The sequence below is a fragment of the Eschrichtius robustus genome, chromosome 13 (genome assembly GCF_028021215.1).
Source record: "Eschrichtius robustus isolate mEscRob2 chromosome 13, mEscRob2.pri, whole genome shotgun sequence".
NCBI lineage: Eukaryota > Metazoa > Chordata > Mammalia > Artiodactyla > Eschrichtiidae > Eschrichtius > Eschrichtius robustus.
The window spans coordinates 7,852,326-7,874,577 of record NC_090836.1 but is presented as its reverse complement, the minus strand read 5'-3'; the positions used below and the strand labels follow the sequence as shown (position 1 = coordinate 7,874,577).

At 42.2% G+C, this 22,252-nt stretch overlaps 1 protein-coding gene across 1 annotated transcript; it reads left to right on the top strand.

The window, feature by feature from the left end:
* The first annotated feature begins 10,742 nt into the window (after positions 1–10,742).
* AICDA (activation induced cytidine deaminase) lies at positions 10,743–19,968 on the top strand. The gene is made up of 5 exons (XM_068560901.1): positions 10,743–10,750; positions 16,129–16,276; positions 18,619–18,892; positions 19,416–19,531; positions 19,915–19,968. Exons 1-5 carry the CDS (start codon positions 10,743–10,745, stop codon positions 19,966–19,968), a joined length of 600 nt encoding a protein of 199 aa, XP_068417002.1.
* Positions 19,969–22,252: the final 2,284 nt, after the last annotated feature.

Below are 22,252 nucleotides of genomic sequence, written 5' to 3'. Positions count from 1 at the left end.
GCAACAAAGGATCCCCCATGCCGCAACTAAGACCCAACGCAGCCAAAAATAAATAAATAAAATAAATAAATAATTTTTTTTAAAAAAAGGTGATGTGATCTAATTAGTAGTGATGGACTGATTATTGCAGAAGGCAGTGATCAACACAGATCTTCAAAAAAGGTGAGAGCCAAGGAGGAAGAATTTGCCAATATGGTGCCAGGGCTTCCTAGAGGGGATGATCTGATACCAATGAGTGTTGGTCACTAGACAGAGTAGAGAATAGCAGTTCTGCAGGTAACATTTAATCTGCTATCCTTACTTCAGAACCTGTCCCTTATTCATTTTAGAGCTGTTTTTATCAAGATTATCTCTACCAGGACTTCCCAGGTGGTGCAGTGGTTAAGAATCCACCTGCTAATGCAGGGGACACAGGTTCAATCTCTGGTCCGGGAAGATCCCACATGGTGCAGAGCAACTAAGGCCGTACGCCACAACTACTGATCCTGAGCTCTACAGCCCGCGAGCCACAACTACTGAGCCCACGTGCCACAACTACTGAAGCCCGCGTACCTAGAGCCCGGGCTCTGCAACAAGAGAAGCCACCGCAAGGAGAAGCCTGCTCACCGCAATGAATAGTAGCCCCTGCTCACTGCAACTAGAGAGGCCCGCGCGCAGCAACGAAGACCTCACGCAGCCAAAAATTAATTAATTAATTATTTATTTATTTAAAAAAATATTATCTCTACCAATGAAATCACATCACTCCTTATACTACATCACTGAGCAAACAAATACTATGGAATTTGGTCTTGGGAATACACATACCCACAAAGAGAAAGACCTGCATGTTATTTGGAGCACTTCTCATTTTCCCTGGCATTTCAATTGCTTACTAAGGAAGCAAACAAACACATCACACACACACACACACACACACACACACACACACACACACTTTTTCAAAAGTATATAAAGTCACATAATCATAGAATTTTACTGCTGGGGAAGACTTTAGAGGTCTACTAGGCCGATGTAAACTAACTACCTGCTTGGAATTAATGGGTGTTTGTTGAAAACGCAGAGTCCTGGGCTGCACTCCAGAATCACTGAGTCAAAAAAAATCTGCAGGGATTAAATACTGGAACATGCAATTTTATACACTTGCTCAAACCTCAAAGTATGAGAACCTCAAAATTATGCACTCATATTTTATTGCTAATCAGAAAACTTTGAACCATGGGAGGAGTAAACTTTGATGACAATAATTTATTTTTTCAAGTATCTGGTCTCCTTAATATTATCAGCTATTAGAAGATACTACTTTTTTTTAAAAAATTTATTTATTTATTTATTTGGCTGTGTTGGGCCTTTGTTGCTGCGTGCGGGCTTTCTCTAGTTGGGGCGAGCGGGGGCTACTCTTTGTTTCAGTGCGCGGGCTTCTCATTGCGGTGGCTTCGCGTTGCGGAGCCCAGGCTGTAGGCGTGCAGGCTTCGGTAGTTGTGGCACACGGGCTCAGTAGTTGTGGCTCGTGGGCTCTAGAGCACAGGCTCAGTAGTTGTGGCGCACGGGCTTAGCTGCTCCACAGTATGTGGGATCTTCCCGGACCAGGGCTCAAACCCGTGTCCCCTGCATTGGCAGGTGGATTCTTAACCACTGCGCCACCAGGTAAGTCCCTAGAAGATACTATTTTATAAAAGTAGTTGTTCTTATAGAATACCTTCCATGCACTAGGCCACATGCAGAGCCACTGATTTTAAATTATTTTTAGCAATCGTAAGATAATGATTTCAGCTCTTTGGGCCTCAGTGTCCACATCTGAAAATTGAGATAATAGTTCCTACCTCTTAGACTTAAATGAGATAATATATGCAACATGCTCAGCAAAGAACCTGGCATAAATTAAGTGCACAAAAAAGGTTAGCTATTATTACTATTATTTATTCACATTTTATACATGGGGAAACTAAAAAACATATGGCATCAGGCAACACCCAAACACAATTCACTAGGAAATGGTGGAGACAGAATTCAAGTTTTCATATGTTTGATTATAGAAACCTAACTTTTTATTCTTTCTTGTATGTGTGTGATTAATGAAGCTCTGGTTAATGTCCCCATCAAAAATAACTCTTTTACACCTTTGACCAGCCCCAGGCTTTTGATGAATATTTATTTGTTCTCTCAACCTCAGTAAGTCCTGGGCAGCTGCACAGCAGAAGCCGAGTGAGTAATTCCTGTATATGTCCCTCAACTTCTTCATACCCCCAGAGAAATTCAGTAATATGCCTGGCAGTAAAGTGAGAAAAACAAAAATTGGGAAATGCAGAAGTTGAAGCACTCCAAAAACCACACTTTAACCCACGCGGAAACCTTTTTGGGCTCTTTTCAAAAACAACAAAGTATCATATTGAACAATCTACCTGGTGTCCAAAAATAGTGGTCTGGGGAGTCATTGTCTGAGCATCTCATCTCTCAGACACAGGAATGGATACCCTGAAGAATTCCCAGGGGGCCATCCGGCCTCACACACTGGCCATAATGAAACCCCAGCACCCTGTTTTGTTCTTCTCATGAAGGTTACCCATGGTGAAGTCCAGATGTCCAAGACTTAACTCAGCCACCAGAGGCACAATTTCCAAGTCATGTTGTTTCTGTGGTTTTTAACTTTTCAAGAGAAGTTGGTGAGGGGAGAAGGTAGTTAGTAAGGAAAATAACTTTCAAAATAGCTGAAGGAAACCTCACAAAATTGTTTCTTTTAATCTCACTAACTCGAAATCTCCAGGAATGAAAAATGCTATTGTCATCATAAGAGACGTACTTTTCTTTCCTTTAACAGAAGAAAGGTGAGCAGGAACTATAGATTTCTGAGAAATAAAGTTATTTCCTTATGCTGGATGAATCATGCCTCTTTAATAATTTTCTTACAGCCATTATGCAAGTTATTTAAGTCTCCATTTTGTTAGAAAGCATTCCTTAAGCAGCTTATATGAATTGTGAATGTCATCTCATTTTCATCTGTCATTATTGTTTTGTTATGAGCCATCACTCAAACCAGAATAAGCGACTCGTTACTAAAACATAGGAAGCCCATTCCTACAGTTCTGCCTTTGTTTATGTTGTTTCTGCCACTTGGAGAGAGGATGAGAAATTTTATCAAGCATATTCATGTATTCCAGATACCATGCTTTCTCACTCACACAGTAAAGCTAAGTAGATTCTTGGAATGACTTTGCGAACAATTCTTTCCCAGTGTCATGTGTTTCACAGGTGAAAGGTCCAGTTGTAGGGCCCAAGTCTATCTTCAAAGACTGTTCTCCAGAAACTCTCTGTTCTGTACTCTTTATTTATTAAAATTTTATCCATTCATCAGAGTCTCAATCAACAACTAAGTCTAGTGCTTCCCTGGTGGCACAGTGGTTAAGAATCCGCCTGCCAATGCAGGGGACATGGGTTCGAGCCCTGGTCTGGGAAGATCCTACATGCTGTGGAGCAACTAAGCCCATGGGCCACAACTACTGAAGCCCATGTGCCACAACTACTGAAGCCTGCGAACCTAGAGCCTGTGCTCTGCAACAAGAGAAGCCGCCGCAATAAGAAGCCCGTGCACCGCAACGAAGAGTAGCCCCCGCTCACCGCAACTAAAGAAAGCCCGCGCACAGCAACAAAGACCCAACTCAGACAAAAATAAATAAATAAATAAATTTATAAAAGAAAAAAAAAGAACTAGGTCTATTATGAAGCTTTAGATTATGGAGTCTCTCCTTCCTCTGAACTCATGGCACCGAGTGGGCAATGGTGTCCTGTTAATGGGATTAGACAAGAGGGTAGGAGACCACTGTTTGGGATGCTTTAGCAAAAATTCTCTACAAAGAATTGCGGTATCATTGGTTCTCTATTTGTTTTTCCCATTAAACTGTCCTATAAAGAAGAGTAAAATAAGAAATGCTGAGTATCTGAGGCTATAATCTCAAACCGCTCCCCATGTTGGGCTGAAATTTCCCTGGAATCTATGTTTTCTCTTTAACATTTTACATGATGCTCTATTTACCTGTGGGCCTGCCAGATGTGGGCTTACTCTCCATATGGGGAGAATAAAAATTGTTGAAACCTTCCATGTCATGAGGACTTTTACTTTTTAAATGGGGGTGATAGAGGGTAATGGGGAAAAGCATAAGTGTAAGGAAAACTAACATACATATTATATTCTACTCTAAATAATTTTAAATACAAACACTATTTTCCCCATATCTTTGGAAAACTTTTATGCTCTAGGATAACATGACCTGTTTATCTTGTAGTTTTGACCTACTCCCTGATATATTGCCATGTACTCAAATTTAGGTGTAAAGATATGTGTATCCCATTTTGAGAAGCACAGGGCTAGATGAACGCTAAGGTCCCTTCAACTTTGAGATGCTATGATTCTGCCATTTTTATTTTAGTCTTATATTGACATTTAATTTTTTTATATTGTCATTTTAAGTATTGTCTATTTTATTTTTATTTATTTATTTATTTATTTGGCTGCATTGGGTCTTAGTTGCGGCATGCAGGATCTTTCGTTGCGGCACGTGGGCTCAGTAGTTTCAGCGCACGGGCTCTAGAGCACACAGGCTTAGTTGCCCCATGGCATGTGGGATCTTAGTTCCCCAACCAGGGATTGAACCCGTGTCCTCTACATTGGAAGGCAGATTCTTAACCACTGGACCACCAGGGAAGTCCCAGTATTGTCTATTTTAAAGCTTTAAACAAAATTATAAATTCCTTGAACTATAATGTGCATAATTGTTCCCTTTCAAAGCTCAGCTTTCTCATAATAGGCCTTCAATAAATACTGAATGAATTTCAGTTTTCAAAGATGCTTTTTATAAATTACTTATAGAAGCACTTTTTGAGTTGCCCCCGAAAGGATAGAACATCAAAACAAACACAGTAGATTTTTTTTCCTCCCTAGCACCTTCATTTTCAAGTACTGGATATCTAAAACATTTGTGTATGTTGGAGAGAATCTTCTTTATGTGGCCTATACGCTGAAAAGTAAGATTTTCAAAACAGGAGATAGGATACAAAAAGGTACATTGACTATTTTGTGTTTATTAGATTCTGCCAACCCTATCAAATCTAACTTATAAAATAGAATAAATATCCACAGATAATTCTGCTTTGGAAACTAATTTGGAGGAACTGACTTGATGGCCACCTTTCTCTATTCTCTCCCATACTGCCTGGTCTTGTATGTTTCCCAATATGTAGTGTTTGGCTAAGACTCACGTTCCATCATTGAACTGAGAGATGGGAAAACATCCTGGCTAAAAATGGCCAACAGAGACTCTTTTGACAAAACAAAGAGCTCCAAAGTCCATGCTTCAATTAGATTTAGATTTAATTACTCACTAGGCCAACAGTCTACATTTTCTATGTGGGAGGGAAATTGTATCTTGCATAAGCAATCTATTGAGTTTGCCTGACATATGCAGCCAAACCCAATTCTAAAGACACAGTAATATGGGGGAAAAACCCCTCTGTGCAGCTCTGATGAAGTTTTCTAAACTGATATCATCAACGGATAAGATCTGCAGGCTTGATTTTACCAGCATGACAGCATTGCATGGGTTTTGAAGTAAGGCTGACCATAAAAAGGAATGAAGTTCTGCTGCATGCTGTAACATGGATCAGTCTTGAAAACATTATGCAGAATGAAATAAGGCAGACACAAAAGGACAAAGACTGTATGTTTCCACTTATGAGTGTTTAGAATAGGCAAGTTCACAGAGATTACCAGGGGTTGGATGGTGGGGGGAATGGTGAGTTTTGGCTTAATGATTATGGGTTTTCTTTTTGGGGTCATGAAAAGTTTTGGAAACAGATAGTGGTGATGGTTGCACTTTATGAATGCAATTAATACCACTGAATTGTGCATTTAAAAGTGGTTGGAGACTTCCCTGGCAGTCCAGTAGTTAAAAGACTCTGCACTTCCACTGCAGGGGGCATGGGTTGGATCCCTGGTCGGGGAAATAAGATCCCACTTGCCACGCACAGTGCGGCCAAGCGGGGGGAAAGGTTAAAATCCAAGAAACTAAACCAAACCAAAACTAAACAAAAGAGAAGCATGTGCATCATCAATGGGCCTATTTTCCTATTTCTGGCCGGAACAAAAGGTCATAATTTGAAAAGAGAGAATATACAAAAGGAGCAATACAGTTTTGCCTAATCATGTGAAGTTATCACCTGCAGTATCAATGAGGGTCTTCCCATTGGGGCAGCTAGGAAATTTTTTTCTAGTTTTTGGATTTAGAGATGTTACCATCTCTGAGAATTAATATTTATTCTTTGGAAGGGTGTGTGTGTGTGTGTGTGTGTGTGTTTGTGTTTGTGTTATTCTCTGGACAATCGGTTGATAATAGGATAAAAGTGCAACTCATATCTGAGGAAACAAAGGATCACATTTTTACATGCCCTTGGATGATCCCACCTTGTCTTCTGCTGAGGAACTTTAGTTTTGTTTTTTTTGGCTGTGCTGCAGGGCTTGTGGAATCTCAGTTCCCCCGACCAAGGATTAAACCCGCACCCTCTGCAGTGAAAGTCCTAACCACTGGACCGCCAGGGAATTCCCTTTAGAGGAATTTTGATAAGTCTCCGTCCCTATGTTCCTCACTCATCTGTTCTATGCCAAAGGTGACCATCTCCTGTCTTTCTGGTGCCCTGAGGAATTATTCCACAGGTAATTAGACTTGGAGAAAAGAATGTATAGAGAGGAAGCTTAGATCCTTGGATGAGAATAGCCCATGACCACACAGGGTAGGGTTTTGTAACAGAGGAGTGGACGTGAAGACAGGTGAGCAAGGCTAGGAGTGGGGTTTGGTCATGAGCAGAGTTCCTGTGTAGAGTTTAATTCCTTGCAAATATTCAAACTATAAAAAGCTATAATTAATGTATTGATGTATATGACAATGAACTAATGTATGTGACTTCTCTCACATGTATCATTCCCTTTGGCTCTCCAAAGCTTCGATAAAACCTGCTGTACCTTGGGACTTCCCTGGTGGTCCAGTGGTTAAGAATCCACCTTCCAAAGCAGGGGAAGAGGGTTCGACCCCTAGTCGGGGAACTAAGATCCCACGTGCTGCGGGGCAACTAAGCCCGTGCACCAGAGCTAGAGGGCCCGCATGCCGCAACTACTGAGCCTGCGTGCTGCAACGAATGATCCTGAGTGCTGCAACTAAGACCACATGCAGCCAAATAAAGAAATAAATATTTAAACCTGCTGTACCTTTACAGTTTAGTGTGGTTGTACTGGAGGAAAGCGATTGTAAAGGGAAGTGAGGCTTGCCCCACATTCAATCCACCCTCTCCCAGAGAGTCCTTTAGAGTGAACTAGCATCATGCCAACCCCCTCTGGGGACCCACACTGGAGCAAAGAATTCGTAATCCAGAGAATCAGTGACCTTGATCACAACTCAGGAGCTTACAAGAGAATGCCCCCACCACCAGTTTTCCTAAATTTGCCTAGCTTTTATTTAAAGCCTCGGCACAAGCCTAACCATTATAAGAATTCAAAGCATTAGCTGTTATTTGAATTAACGCTCACTTTAGAAATTCCCCTTAAAGTCCTGGTATTGATGGGGTGAGGACAGGTGTAGGACAAATAGGGAAGGGTAGAGTTCTATGGTTCAACAAAGGATGTGATTAGAAAGTTTCTGAGTTGGGCATGGAATGTAGAGAAGAAATATACTCCCTTCCATATACTCCCTTCCTCCCATAATCTAAAAAGGATCTTGACTGAGAGGCGAGCTATCACCACCTCCCAACCAGGAGTGCTCTCACCGGTCCCTCGGCCAGTTAGGTCTCTTGTTATGAGATGTGTACTTTTCTTTCATATCAAACATCAATGTTTTAATTATACATTTACATGTGAATGCAATTACTTAATTAATGTCTCTTCCCCACTTGAATTTAACTTCCATGAGATCCTTATTGGTTTCATTCAACATTTTTTTCAGTGTCTATTATACCAGGTACTATGTACTTTTTCTCCATGTGGGTAAGAAAGAAACAGACCAAAAAATCCTCCTCTCATGGACCTAAGACTCAATCAATGTAGACAATACTGTATTTTAAGTGATGCGTGCTAAAGAGAAATATACATTAGGATAAGGGAAAAGGAAAGGTCAGGATGATGGGATATAGTTGAAATTTTAGATATGGGACAAGAAAAAGCCTCAACTACGAGGGAGTATTTGAGTAAAGATAAGGGATCAAGCTGTAACAATATACAGGGGAATAGCATTCCAGGCAGAAGGGCCAGCAAGTATTCTTTGCTCCTGTGTGTTCTTTGTGCAAGCAAGGAGAGAGGTATGGCAGGGGCAGGTGGCAGAGGGTCTGGTGACCCATTGTAAGGATGTTGGCTATTACTGAGAAAATGAGGGAACATGGAGAGTTTTGAGAACAGAGAGACATGAGCTAAAATATTTCAGGGGACTTCCCTGGTGACGCAGTGGTTAAGACTCCAGGCTCCCAATGCAGGGGGCCCGGGTTTGTTCACTGATCAGGGAACTAGATTCCACATGCATGCTGCAACTAAGAGTTCGCATGCTACAACTAAGGAGCCCGCCTGCCACAACAAAGACCCAGCGCAACCAAAATAAAATAAAGAAATAATTTTTTTAAATTAGGATAAATAAATTAAATATTCTGGAAGGATTGCTGTGCAGAGAATAGTCTGTAATTGAAGAAAGGAAGACCAGTTGAGAGGCTGAATGTAACCATCCAGGTTGTTTAGACCTGGAGGTGGTGAAAGTGGTCAGTGCCCAAACAGGATTTGGGCATGGGATTTATTTATTTTTAAAATTTATTTTTTATATTGGAGTACAGTTGATTAACAATGTTGTGTTAGTTTCAGGTGTACAGCGAAGTGATTCAGTTGTATATATACATGTATCTGTTCTTTTTCAAATTCTTTTCCCACTTAGGTTATTAGAGAATATTGAGCAGAGTTCCCTGTGCTATACAGCAGGTCCTTGTTGGTTATCTATTTTAAATATAGCAGTGTGTACATGTCAATCTCAAGCTCCCAGTCTATCCCTCCCTGCCCCCACCCCCAGCCTTCCCCCGGGCATGGGATTTAAAAGGAAGAGAGCAGTCAAGAAGATGGCCAGGTTGGCCTGAGCAATGGGAAGAATGACATTGCCATTGATGCCGTTGAGACAGGGAAGGCAGCAAGAGGAGCAGATTATATGTTGGGAGAGAGAACAGGTGCTCAGTTTCAGCCATGTTGGAAATGCCCATCAGACATCCAGATGGAGATGCTGAGGTGGAAGATGGACATACTTGCCTTGAGTTCAAGGGGGAGGTCCAGCCTAGAACTACAGATTTGGGGGATCATCAGTGTATAGATGGTATTCAAAGCCTTGAGGCAGGAAGAGAGCAGGAACCCTTGCTGCTTTGCTCACTATTGTAACACCAGCACAGTTTCTATCATCTAGTGGGTATTAAGTTTCTATTGAATGAATAAATAGAATGCATATGGCCTCAGGTAGGAGGGAGAAGCAAAATCTTTAATAGACCAGCTTGTATGAGGGAAGGAATTTAAAGCCTCTTATTTGAAAAGCCCGACCTGTTTTCCAAGTTCAGTGCAGTCATTTAGATGCTGATTCTGATTAAATAAATCTTTTTTTGTTGTTGTTCTTTGAGATGCTGCTGCTTCCGACTTCAAATTAATAAATGGCTTTTGCGGAAAACATGGCTTATGCAAAAACCCTTTGGTGTAATCATCTAGCCTTCTAGCAATTCTTGTAAAGCAATCAAAGAAGTGGTTTGGGAAGCAAAATCTCTGTCCTAAGTCCTATATAACTGCGTTTACTTGACCGGCCACAAAGCAGGAGCAGTTAGTGCTGATCTCTATTGAGACTCAGAGATATTGTGTAATTAAATGAGGGAATAGATGCTTTTGGCTGATGGAACACAAGATGCTTTTAAGTAAATGTTACAGGCTTCCCTGGTGACGCGGTGGTTAAGAATCTGCCTGCCAATGCAGGGGACACGGGTTCGAGTCCTGGTCCGGGAAGATCCCACATCCCACAGAGCAACTAAGCCCGTGTGCCACAACTACTGAGCCTGTGCTCTAGAACCGGCAAGCCACAACTACTGAGCCCATGTGCCACAACTACTGAAGCCCACGTGCCTAGAGCCCATGCTCCGCAACAAGAGAAGCCACCACAATGAGAAGCCCGCGCACCACAATGAAGAGTAGCCCCTGCTCGCCGCAACTAGAGAAAGCCTGCGTGCAGCAACGAAGACCCAACGCAGCCAAAAGTAAATCAATAAAATAAAATTATAAATAAATAAAGTTACTACGGTTATTATTATGCTTCTAAAATTAAAGATATCATTTTACCATGATTACAATTTTACAAACTGTCTACTCCTCCCGTCTCCTGATCTTTATTACCTGTGGAGCACGGACTGGACTTTTAAAGAGGCAGCCCTAAAGGAACCTCTGCATTAGGCAGATGGCCCTCAATCATTTTACCTATGTGATTCGGCGTGTGAAAACCCCGCCCATCTTCACTGGACCCACACAGGAGGAAGGCAGCTGGGGTACCTGGTGGTGGTGATGTTGCTGTGGGGAGGAGCCTAAAGAACTGGGTTCAGATTTGAATGTCAGGGCCCATGCACTGTCAGCCAGTGCAGCAGCAGTGCTGGAGGAAAGCTTCCCTTCCTAAGACTTTCAGGGAGCCACGAAAGACACGCTGGAGTCCACCATGGACAGGTAAAGCAGTCGGCTCGTGGGTGGCTGTGCTGGCCTTTCGCTCAGAGCAAATCTGAGTAATCAGATGGGTAAACTCTCCCCTTCTCCCCTGTCACTGTCTGACTCACAAGATCTGCTTGGTCAAGATGCACATTTATTTTTCTAGTTCTGTCTCATCTTCTGTTCAGATCTTAACATGCTTTCCACCCAACTGTCTCTTTCTCTTTTTTCCCCATAGTCAAAAGAACTTTTCTGCACTATGTATTGACTTGTCCTTGCAGTTAGAACTCGTTTATGGTAGTAATAAGAACCAAGCAAATGTTAAGAGACTGAAATCATGAAAAGCTCATAGCAATACTATACTAACAGTAGTGGTAACTGTAATTATTCTGTAAACATTCAACTATGAAACCCCTCGAAGAAAAACTTTACTGGGGAGACTTTACTGAATAATTTACACAGTCAAGAAATTATTTTTTAAATGTCAATATTCAAAATTAATTGCTTGAAGGTCACTATGACTGTGTCTACTATTATAAGGAGATAAATCAGTCAAGCAACTTATTTAATATTATAGGCCCAATTGTTAGGCAGTTAAATGGCATTTATTATTTACCTAGTCTTTCCATTTCTTCAGACATGACTTAACTTACTTCTTTAGTGTGTATTTTGTAAGATTTTCGCAATGTCTTCACATGAAGTTTATGACAATCATGTTATTGTCATAGAACTTAATCTATTCCTATTTTTGATTATTGCAAATGTATGAAAATTTATACCTGATCCATACTTTATCTCAATTTAATTCTTTTACAAAGAATTTAAACTACAGAGCTAAGAATCTTAATGGTAGATTCAATGTTCTTCAGAAACTTGAGGGCAAAAATGTCAAATGTCAGCTCAGTTTACAGTGAGATTTTGAAAACTAATCTGAGGTAAAAGGGAGAGGAAAAAGGCTCAGTGGAGATACTTGTAAATAATGAAATGCAAAGCAATGGTAAAATCAGAGCTGAAATTCAGAGAAAGTCAGAGAAGGCAAAGGAGATGAAATTCAACAGGAGGAAAAAGGGAAATACATGATTTTCATTAAGGAAAATACTATCTGCAGAGCACAGTAGTAATGGCACACGGCAGGAGAGGGTGACCTTGTCACGATTATTTTTAACCCATTTGTCTCTGGTTTGCATTGCTGGGGATGCAGCCAGTGTTCTGCCTCAGGGAACACAGCTGTCCTGCGCAGCTGTCAACCTGCAGGCCTTACAGACTGTCTCTGCTGAGTCCTTCGTACACTTAAGAGAAACCAGAGGAGCATAGGGTGCTGCAAATAGGCCCCCAGCTATAGTTAAAGAAAGTGATGGATCAAGATAGTTCATTAACAAGGCCATAGTCATGCCATTCACTTCACTGTGACTGGTAACTTCTGATGGAAACGGAGCTACTGTATTTTCATGTGGGGTAGGAGATAGAAGGCTATCTGAATTCTTTAATCTACGCCCTGTCCTTTCTCATATTCCCAGGACACTTTTTTGCTCCTCATGGTAACAGGGCTCCCACACCACCTGCAGGGCATCATATAGTCCCCCCTTCCTCCACTTCTCACCCACACACCCCAGGAAGACAGGTGAAATGTAAAAGGAATTTACTGGTATAGATTATGAATATGAATTATGAATGAATAAGATATGAATAGATTATGCTTAATCTATTTAAAACTGGGCCCCAAAGAGAGAATTTTTTTTTCTTCCACTCCCGTATTTATTAAGCATGTATTATGTATTCGGTTTATGGTCTATGCTGAGGGTGATTATGTTAATTATTTAACAATCGTAATAGTAACAGAGGTAGTGCTGTGGTGGTCACCGTGTAAATCATCATCACTTTAAGATAAAGCCAATTATTATTAGATCTTTGTTAGCATCCATTTCGGGTTCCTGTCAAATGTGCATTTTTATTTTTATTTTTATTTTTTATTTATTTATTTTTTAAAAAAAATTTTCTAGATTATACTCCATTTAAATCATTAGAGAGTGCTTGGGTTTTTGGGTTTTTTTTTAAGATAGTCATCTTTTCTTTTTAAAATTTATTTATTTATTTATTTATTTTTGGCTGTGTTGGGTCTTCGTTTCTGTGCGAGGGCTTTCTCTAGTTGCGGCAAGCGGGGGCCACTCTTCATCGCAGTGCGCGGGCCTCTCACTGTCGCGGCCTCTCTTGATGCGGAGCACAGGCTCCAGACGCGCAGGCTCAATAATTGCGGCTCACGGGGCTAGTTGCTCCGCGGCATGTGGGATCTTCCCAGACCAGGGCTCGAACCCGTTTTCCCCTGCATTGGCAGGCGGATTCTCAACCACTGCACCACCAGGGAAGCCGCAAATGTGCATTTTTAATTCTAAAAATCGGATTGACTAATTTTTATATGGTTTCACATATGTAATGTATATACTGGTGATTTAGATGTATCACCATCTCTGCCTCAGGATTTTTTTTTTTTCAAAATTAATCTTCACAGCATCTTTTATTTATTTATTTTTGGCTGTGTTGGGTCCTCGTTTCTGTGCGAGGGCTTTCTCCAGTTGCGGCAAGCGGGGGCCATTCTTCATCGCGGTGCGCGGGCCTCTCACTGTCGCGGCCTCTCTTGTTGCGGAGCACAGGCTCCAGACGCGCAGGCTCAGCAGTTGTGGCTCACGAGCCTGGTCGCTCCGCGGCATGTGGGATCTGCCCAGACCAGGGCTCGAACCCGTGTCCCCTGCCTTGGCAGGCAGATTCTCAACCACTGCGTCACCAGGGAAGCCCTGCCTCAGGATTTAAAGTGGATTCCAGGGACCTCCCTGGCAGCCCAGTGGTTAAGATATTGTGCTTCCATTGCAAGGAGGACAGGTTCGATCTCTGGTGGGGGAACTAAGATCTCACATGCCCTGCAGCACGGCCAAAGAAAAAAAAAGTGGATTCCAATAACCTTCATGTGTGTGAGGAAGACATTCAAATTGCAACAGCTTTAAAAATCTCCAGCCCTTGCTTATCTACTTACTAAGAGTGACATTTGAGAACTTGACTTCAGGGTCTATCTCATGTATTTCATTATTAAAATATCAATAATCAACGTATGTCCATACAAAGACTGGTACATCAATGTAGAAGCTTTATTCACAATAGTCCCCAAATGGAAACAATCCAAATGCCCATCAACAGGTGAATGAATAAACGAAATGTGCTGTATCTAAGCCATGGAATATTGCTTTGCCGTAAAAAAGAACAAACTATACTGATACATGCAACACCAGGAATGAATGCCACAGTCATAACATGCTTAGTGAAAGAAGTCAGACACAAAGGAGGAAATAATGTGTGCTTTATATGAAATTCTAGAAAATAATTTATAGTTGCAGAAAGCAGACTAGTGGTTGCCTGGGAGGGAGGGGAAGAAGTGACTGAAAAGTTGGGTGAGGAAACTTGGGGAGGAGGGGTGCCCTGAAAATGTTCTGTATCCTGATTGTGGTAGCAGTTTTGGGTGTTTACATCTGCCAATATTCATAGAACTGTACATTTTAAATGGGTGAAGTATGTAAATTATACCTCAATGTAAAAAAAAAAAAAAATTGAAAAAAGTTTCAATTCTCTTGCCAGCAAACCGTATTCAAATTACTGACTAGGTCATTACTTTGACAAGTCCTCTGCACTTCTGCTCAGTGCCACTAGGTGGCAACATTATCTCCACAGATTAGATAAGTACATTTCTGGAAAAGTCTAAGGACAAAAACCAGGGACACTCACTCCTGATGCTTTGGTATCAACCACACTGTGTAGCTCGTGGTGTGTTCACAACCACAAAGAAACTTGTGTTAGCAGAGAGTATTTCCACAAATTCAACTCAATTTAGTGCTTATGATATGCAAGACCCTGTGCTGGGAAACAAAGAGCAATCCGCCCCGCCCCTAACCCGCCCCGCCCACAACCCCCGTGTGTGAAGAACATTGCAAAATATTTAGATTATATTGCAAATTTACACAGGAAATCAGCCTAATCTAAATCCTGTAAATACATGCCTATAAAAAAGACTAGAACGAAAAACGTAAGTATATTAACAGTAATTGTCATTAGATAGTATGTCTAATTATCACTAGATATACTGGTTAAACATTTAAAAATTTTTAACTTTCTACTTTTTAGTAGTATTCAAGTTGACATACTTTTAAAAAGCATGACTCAAAAAGTGACACTTCCTGACTCAAAACAGAAATTCTAATTGAGGAGACAGATGTAGCAATCAATTGATAACAAAGGTTGAATGCTTTGATAAGGATAAGCGGAGAACAGTAGGAAACTACGGGAGGGTTTTTTGTTGCTGTTAATGTTCGATTTTGCCTAGAAATTTTGGCATAGTGGCAGTGAGAAAGATCTGAAATTGTGGTTAAGGCTTTGAAGGATGGGTAGGTTTTGCCCAGTGGAAAAAAAAAGGCAGGGAAGCTTGCAGCCAGGTGGCTGGAAAGAAAAGACTAGTGCCAGGGGTCCTGCTGCAGGCGTGGCGGGGAGGCTGAAGTGATGCGGAAAAGAGAAAATACTAGGAAACGAGGCTAGAAATGTAGATTGATGCCCAAATGTAAAAGCTTTACTGCATTAAAGAGTTTGGAGTTTATTCTACCAGCGGAAGTTAGGGGCTTTTCGGTATCAGAATGACAGGCCCACACCTGGGCTTTTGTGAGATCTCTCAGGCACCTCGTGGAAAATGTTATTTTGAAGGGACTGTGGGCAGAGACCAGTTAAGAGGTCAGGACAATGGATAAAGGGAAAGAGTAGAGCTTGGACTGAAGCAGAGAACAGAGGAAGTAGAGCAGGAACAAATCCAGAAATATTTGAAAGTTTGACTCAATAAATTTAGATGATTAATGAATTAATTCAATATGGGGAGTGAAGGAGAATCAAAAATGATTCCAAGCTTTTAGCCCGGTTACTTGGGATGGAAAGTGGGTAGGAGAGGAGAGGCAGCTCAGGAAAGGGCGATTTGGGAATACTGTGTTAACCCTGTGAGTTTGAGGTCCATGTTGGACATTTAGATAGAGGTTGGAGGGGAAACCTGAAAAGATCAGTATGGGACTGGGGAACAGGTTAGTAATTCCAAGTTATCAGCATCTAGAAGGCAGCCATGGAAGAAGCCTGCCCTGGGAGCGCGTATGGCTTTGGGTTTCTTGCTGTCTCAACTGGTCTTATAAATATAAGCCTGATAAGGGGGTTGTAATGGATTCCAAGCTCAGTTAAATCTCAGGCATCCAACAAAGGGAAGCAAGAGCATCTCCTTTGGTTTGGCCCAAGTATTACAGATTTTTTTTTAAAAAAGCTGAAGGAAAGCCAGGAGTGACCAGAGGATCAGCGGTGCTCCTGCACTTCCTCCCTCCTCTCACCCACAGCCTCCTGATGAAGCAGAGGAAGTTTCTTTACCACTTCAAAAACGTGCGCTGGGCTAAGGGCCGCCATGAAACCTACTTGTGCTACGTGGTGAAGCGGCGGGATAGCGCCACCTCCTTCTCACTGGACTTTGGGCACCTTCGAAACAAGGTATCAATTAATACCTGCTTCCCAGGCAGGGCATTTTTAGAGCCACCTGCTGATGGTACCACTTTCAGCCTGTTTCATTTGTCTCCACTAGATTCCTCTAATCTCTTTTTTACATGTCCCTGCAACCACAATAGAAATACCCCAAAGGGTGTCATTTAATGTCCTCCCCAATCATGCTGAGCACAGCAAGGCCACACCTTGCTTCAATGCCAAGAATAACTGCCCCCAAACTTCCTCTCCTTTCCCCAGCATCCAAATTGCCTTTGAGATTAAAGAAGATATCCAAAGAAAGAAGCTTTTGATTTGGGGGAATATATACAGCTCATTCGAGCTGAATTTTAAATGTGGAAAAACAAACTGTGGCTTTAGAATTTTTAAAATTTAAGGAAGAAAAATTTAGGAAAACTTAATGACTCCATTCTGTCTTCCAAATGAGTTCTATTCCTTCCTGCTCACCTAGATCGTAGGCCAGTAAATAACATACGTAATAGTGAGTCTCAGAAAAGTCAGGGAAGCCATTCATTGAAACTTGAAGATCAGAGAATTACACTTCCAAGAGACTTCTTCACCAAAACCCAGATGGGTTCACATACTCTTCTGCCAATGAATATTTCCTCTCATAACATGCAGTGACATCTAGTCTTGGTGGAATCCCAGGGAGGAATCCATGGGTGGAATGACACTGGCTAGTTTCTAAGGTTAGTTTTACTCTCCAATTTTTTTGGCCTCCATTTGTATTGTGTAAATTATCCCACTGCAATTGTTTTACATTCTAATCTCTTTCCTATTTGGTAATAAGACACATTCTAAACATAGAAAGCTTTTGTGTTAACAACCCTTTCCTTCCCTCTCATTTAATCCTCACAACAAAACGTCATTCCGCTGATGAGGAATCAGGAGATCCAAGAGTTGGGTGACTTGTTTAAGACACAAGAGTGGCGATGCCAGGAAATGGAACCTAGGTCTTCAGATTCTGGGACTAATGACTTTTCTGCAGTATTAAGGGGACTTGCTGGGAATTCCCTTGCGGTCCAGTGGTTAGGACTCTGCGCTTCCACTATCAGGGGGCACAGGTTCGATCCCTGGTCGGGGAACTAGGTCCCGCATGCCACGCCGCAACTGAGTTCACATGCAGCTACCGATCCGGCATGCCACAAGTAAAGATCCCATGCACCACAAGTAAAGATCCCGTGCACCACAACTAAGACCCGGCGCAGCCAAATAAATTTTTTTTTTAAAGAGTACATGCCTTAATTTTAAAAGCTCATTGCTAAAAACTGCTATCATCTAAGCCTTCAGCGAATCATAGTGGTAATAAAGATCACTGACCACAGATCACCATAACAAATATAATAATGAAAAATTTGAAATTTGCAAGAATTACCAAAATGTGACACGGAAACACAAAGTGAGCAAATGCTGTTGGAAAAAATTATGCTGATAGACGTACTCAAGACCAGGTTGCCACAAACCTTCAAAACGCAAAATATCTGCAAAGTCCAATACAGCCAAGCACAATAATATAGGTATGCCTGTATTTAATTGCTCTTAGCTCCAGTGGCGCCTATTACCTCTCTCAAAACAGCACTCAGTGACTTTCCCTGGTGGCACAGTAGTTAAGAATCTGCCTGCCAAGGCAGGGGACATGGGTTCGATCCCTGGTCCAGGAAGATCCCACATGCCGTGGAGCAGCTAAGCCCGTGTGCCCCAACTACTGAGCCTGCACTCTAGGGCCCACGAGCCACAACTACTGAAGCCCACGCACCTAGAGCCTGTGCTCTGCACCAAGAGAAGCCAGTGCAATGAGAAGCCTGCGCACTACAACGAAGGCCTAATGCAGCCAAAAATAATAAATTAATTAATTAATTAATTTTAAAAAACAACACTCACCTGTCAGTCTCATAATCTATCTCCTAACCCTAAATTTTCTGACCTCCACTTAGTGGTCCAGTGTATTTCCACAATGTTACATCAACAGCCCTTCCAAGCCGTTTTCCTTCCCCTCCAAGGAAGAAAAAGTAACTTCACAAACAAAAATTAAATCTGAGATATATGATGCTCCTTCATCCACCCAACTCATTCCATCCTCCCCATTCCACAGAAAAGCTGGACGCTTTTCCCTTCCTAGGGCCAAAAGCGCAAAGTGTTCGGGCTCACCACTTATACTGTGTCCTTTCCGGCAGTTGCTTAACCTTCCTGTAACCTAGGATAAAACTGCAGACACCCCAGAAAAAGATCACCCTGGGAGGGACATGAATTAATGGCTGTAAAGCTACCGGCAGGGCAGTCAAGGGCGGGTCAAGGTCAGTAACCCTCCGCTGAGCCCTATTCTCTCTCCCCAGGCGGGATGCCACGTGGAACTGCTCTTCCTCCGCTACATCTCCGACTGGGACCTGGACCCCGGGCGGTGCTACCGTGTCACCTGGTTCACGTCTTGGAGCCCCTGCTACGACTGTGCGCGGCACGTGGCCGACTTCCTGAGAGGGTACCCCAATCTGAGTCTGAGGATCTTCACAGCGCGCCTCTACTTCTGCGACAAGAACCGCAAGGCGGAGCCCGAGGGGCTGCGGCGGCTGCACCGCGCTGGGGTCCAAATCGCCATCATGACCTTCAAAGGTGCGCAGGGACTTTTCTGCCCGGCTCAGCAAAGCACGGTTTGCAATTCAGATTGGGAAAAGCCGGGGCGGGTGGGGGGCGGGGAATCGGGGGGTGGGGGGCGGGAGGGGGGAATCAGGGGGGCAGAATTCTGGGAGTTCTGGTTCGCCTTTGGAGCCAAAAATTATCAACTAGAATTGGAGGAAAAGAGGCAATGGCTTGGGACTTCCCTGGTGGCACAGTGGTTAAGACTCCCGCGCCCAATGCCGGGGGCCCGGGTTCAACCCCTGGTCAGGGAACGAGATCCCACACGCATGCCGGAACCAAGAGTTCACATGCAGCAACTAAAGAGCCTGCGAGCCGCAACTAAGGAGCACACCTGCCGCAACTAAGAACCAGCAAGACCAAATAAATAAATAAAATATTAAAAAAAAAAAAAAGAACCAATGGCTTGGACCCAAGGCTTTGGGCAGAGCCAGGGTTTTCTTTCTTTCCTCATGATTTGAGATCTGAGCTATCCCCTTCCCCCTCCCTTTTTTTATAGATTATTTTTATTGCTGGAATACTTTTGTGGAAAATCATGAAAGAACTTTCAAAGCCTGGGAGGGGCTGCATGAAAATTCGGTTCGTCTGTCCAGACAGCTTCGACGCATCCTTTTGGTAAGTTAAGGGGCTTCTTTGCTTCTCATTTTCTTTCTCTCTCCAAAGTCATCTAGCCCTGGAGCTACTTATACTTCCTTTTCTTATATTTCCCACATTGTTGTGTGTGTTTGTGTGTGTGTGTGTGTGTGTGTATTTATCATTCTCTCCTTATTTTTCCTCTGATGAAAACTTTACAGAGCACAGGCTGTAGGCTTCTGTAGTTATGGCGCACGGGCTTAGTTACTCCGTGGCATGTGGGTTCTTCCCAGACCAGGGCTCGAGCCCGTGTCCCCTGCATCGGCAGGGGGATTCTTAACCACTGCGCCACCAGGGAAGCCCCTCTCCCCTTACTTTCTTCAAAAATATTTACAACGTCATCCACTCTCTCTTTTTCTCCACAGCCCCTATACGAGGTTGATGACTTACGAGATGCATTTCGTACTTTGGGACTTTGATACCAACCTTCAAGAATGTCACACACAAAGAAATACCTCTGAAGGTAGTGGGTAAAAGAACTATCCTTCAAGAATTCTGTTTTTCTTCAACTCTCACTTTCTCTGAGTTTAGAAAAAAGTATTCATAGATGTTTTTAAAATGTCTTGAAAATAGAAGGAACCCAGACCCACCAGGGTTAACGCCGCAACTGGTGCAGTTTTTAAGTGCAGCATCATCCCCTACTGGGAAACGACAGAACTGCAGGGCCTGGGAGCCCCTAAGTGTCAATACTCTGCCATTTAAGCAGAGAGAAAGCAGAGGTAAATGCTGAGGAGCATGGTGAGAGGATCAATGTTTTATAACCGGTATCCTTTATTATCTGATTCTTGTTCTGAGTTTTCAGTGGTAGTAATGATAAATTTTTCTACTCTTTTCCATTGGGGCTCACTTTCAAGTGAACAAAATTCTGTCACCCTGTGATCCACAGAACTTCCTAATGAGAGAACCTGGGTGACTGTAACCCCAAGCCATCTCTTCAAAGCATTAATATCCAAGCATGTGTTGTATGTTTTAATTGTCTGAAGCATGTTTTTATGTTTGTACGTACAGAGGATTTTTTCTTGGTATGGAAAATGCCTGGTCACCTTTAGGCTCTTGTATAATAAAGGATCTTAAAATGAATTTGAGGGCTGTGAAGAAGACACACTAAAAGTGAATTTATACCTCAAGTAACAAATCTGCAAAAAGATCCTTTTAAGGGCTTCCCTGGTGGCGCAGTGGTTAAGAATCTGCCTGCTGATGCAGGGGACACGGGTTCGAGCCCTGGTCCCAGAAGATCCCACATGCTGCGAAGCAACTGAGCCCGTGCACCACAACTACTGAGCCTGCGCTCTAGAGCCCGCAAGCCACAACTACTGAAGCCCGCATTCCTAGAGCCCGTGCTCCGCAACAAGAGAAGCCACCGCAATGAGATGCCCGCCCACCGCAACAAAGAGTAGGCCCTGCTCACCGCAACTAGAGAAAGCCCGTGCGCAGCAACGAAGACCCAACGCAGCCAAATATAAAAACTAAATAAATTTTAAAATATATATATATAAGATCCTTTTAAAATCATAGTTTTGCAACTATACATTTCCCGTATAACTAGTGACTGCTTGGAAGGGACTTGCTTGAATGTTGAGAAAAGAAAAATCTATTCTCTCTGATGGGTCTTTGAACCTCAGCAATGCCAACCAGGTCAAGGTTTTCCCCTTTGTGACAGAAGAATAGTTGGGAGGGAAGGATGACAGAGCATTGCAAGGAAATCGTGTTTTATCCAGTAAAATGGTGTGAGCCAGCATGGCAGAGAGTGGTCATTTGTCCCTAATAACTATCCGGGGCTGTGAGAAAAATATTCAGAATAACCATAACACTGTACAATTATTACCTAGCAACCCTTGCAACGCAGATAAACAGATCCACAGGAAAGGTTGAACACATAATTGTATTATTTTATTCTTATTGTACATAATTTGTGAGAGTTAAATATTAAAAATCCTTATTCATGTATTCATTCATATTGTATGTTTATGCTATGTGGTGTCTCATATTTTTATCATAATTTCCCTTTCTTATATGTTGAAATGGATTCCTAATGTCTCATAAATTTATACCTTTAGAAATGCCTCTAGTAGCAAAGCATGTAATTCTAACATAGTCTAACATTGTAATAACTTTGCTATGAAACCCTCTTGATGTTTAGTCTAACATTGTAATAACATCACTATGAAACCCTCTTGATGTTTAGTAAACTTTTCCCACAGCAAATTTGATTCTGGCTCATTTCAATCAACTGAATCAATGATAAATAATTTTGGAAGTTTTGGAGATAAAAATGCCAAATTAAAGTAAATCCAAAAGTGATTTTTAAAAGGTTAAATTACGAAATTCGGATGATGGAATAGAATTCAGAGTCCAGGAATAAGCCCACACATCTATGTTCAACTGATTTCTGGCAAGGGTGCCAGGACCATGCAGCGGGAGAAAGAACAGTCTTTTCAACAAAAGATGCTGAGACAACTGGATATCTACGCGCAAAAGAATGAATGCGGACCTCTACCACAATACACACAAAAATTAACTTAAAGTTTATCAAATACCTAAATCTAAGAATGTCCCTAATTAGTACATGCTTAAGTCTGCTCTTTGGAACTCAGGGAAGGCCTAAGATACTAAAGCCTTTTTCTACAAACAAGAAACAGGGGACACAGTGGGGCTTTTGTACCCGGAAGGGTCGTTTTCAATCCTCTCTTTTCTTTGATAGGA

What these genes read in the sequence shown, in the direction of transcription:
- AICDA (XM_068560901.1), top strand. An exon ending in TTGGGCACCTTCGAAACAAG is followed by an intron (nt 16,277 to 18,618) that starts GTATCAATTAAT and finishes CTCTCTCCCCAG; the next exon opens with GCGGGATGCCACGTGGAACT. An exon ending in CGCCATCATGACCTTCAAAG is followed by an intron (nt 18,893 to 19,415) that starts GTGCGCAGGGAC and finishes CTTTTTTTATAG; the next exon opens with ATTATTTTTATTGCTGGAAT.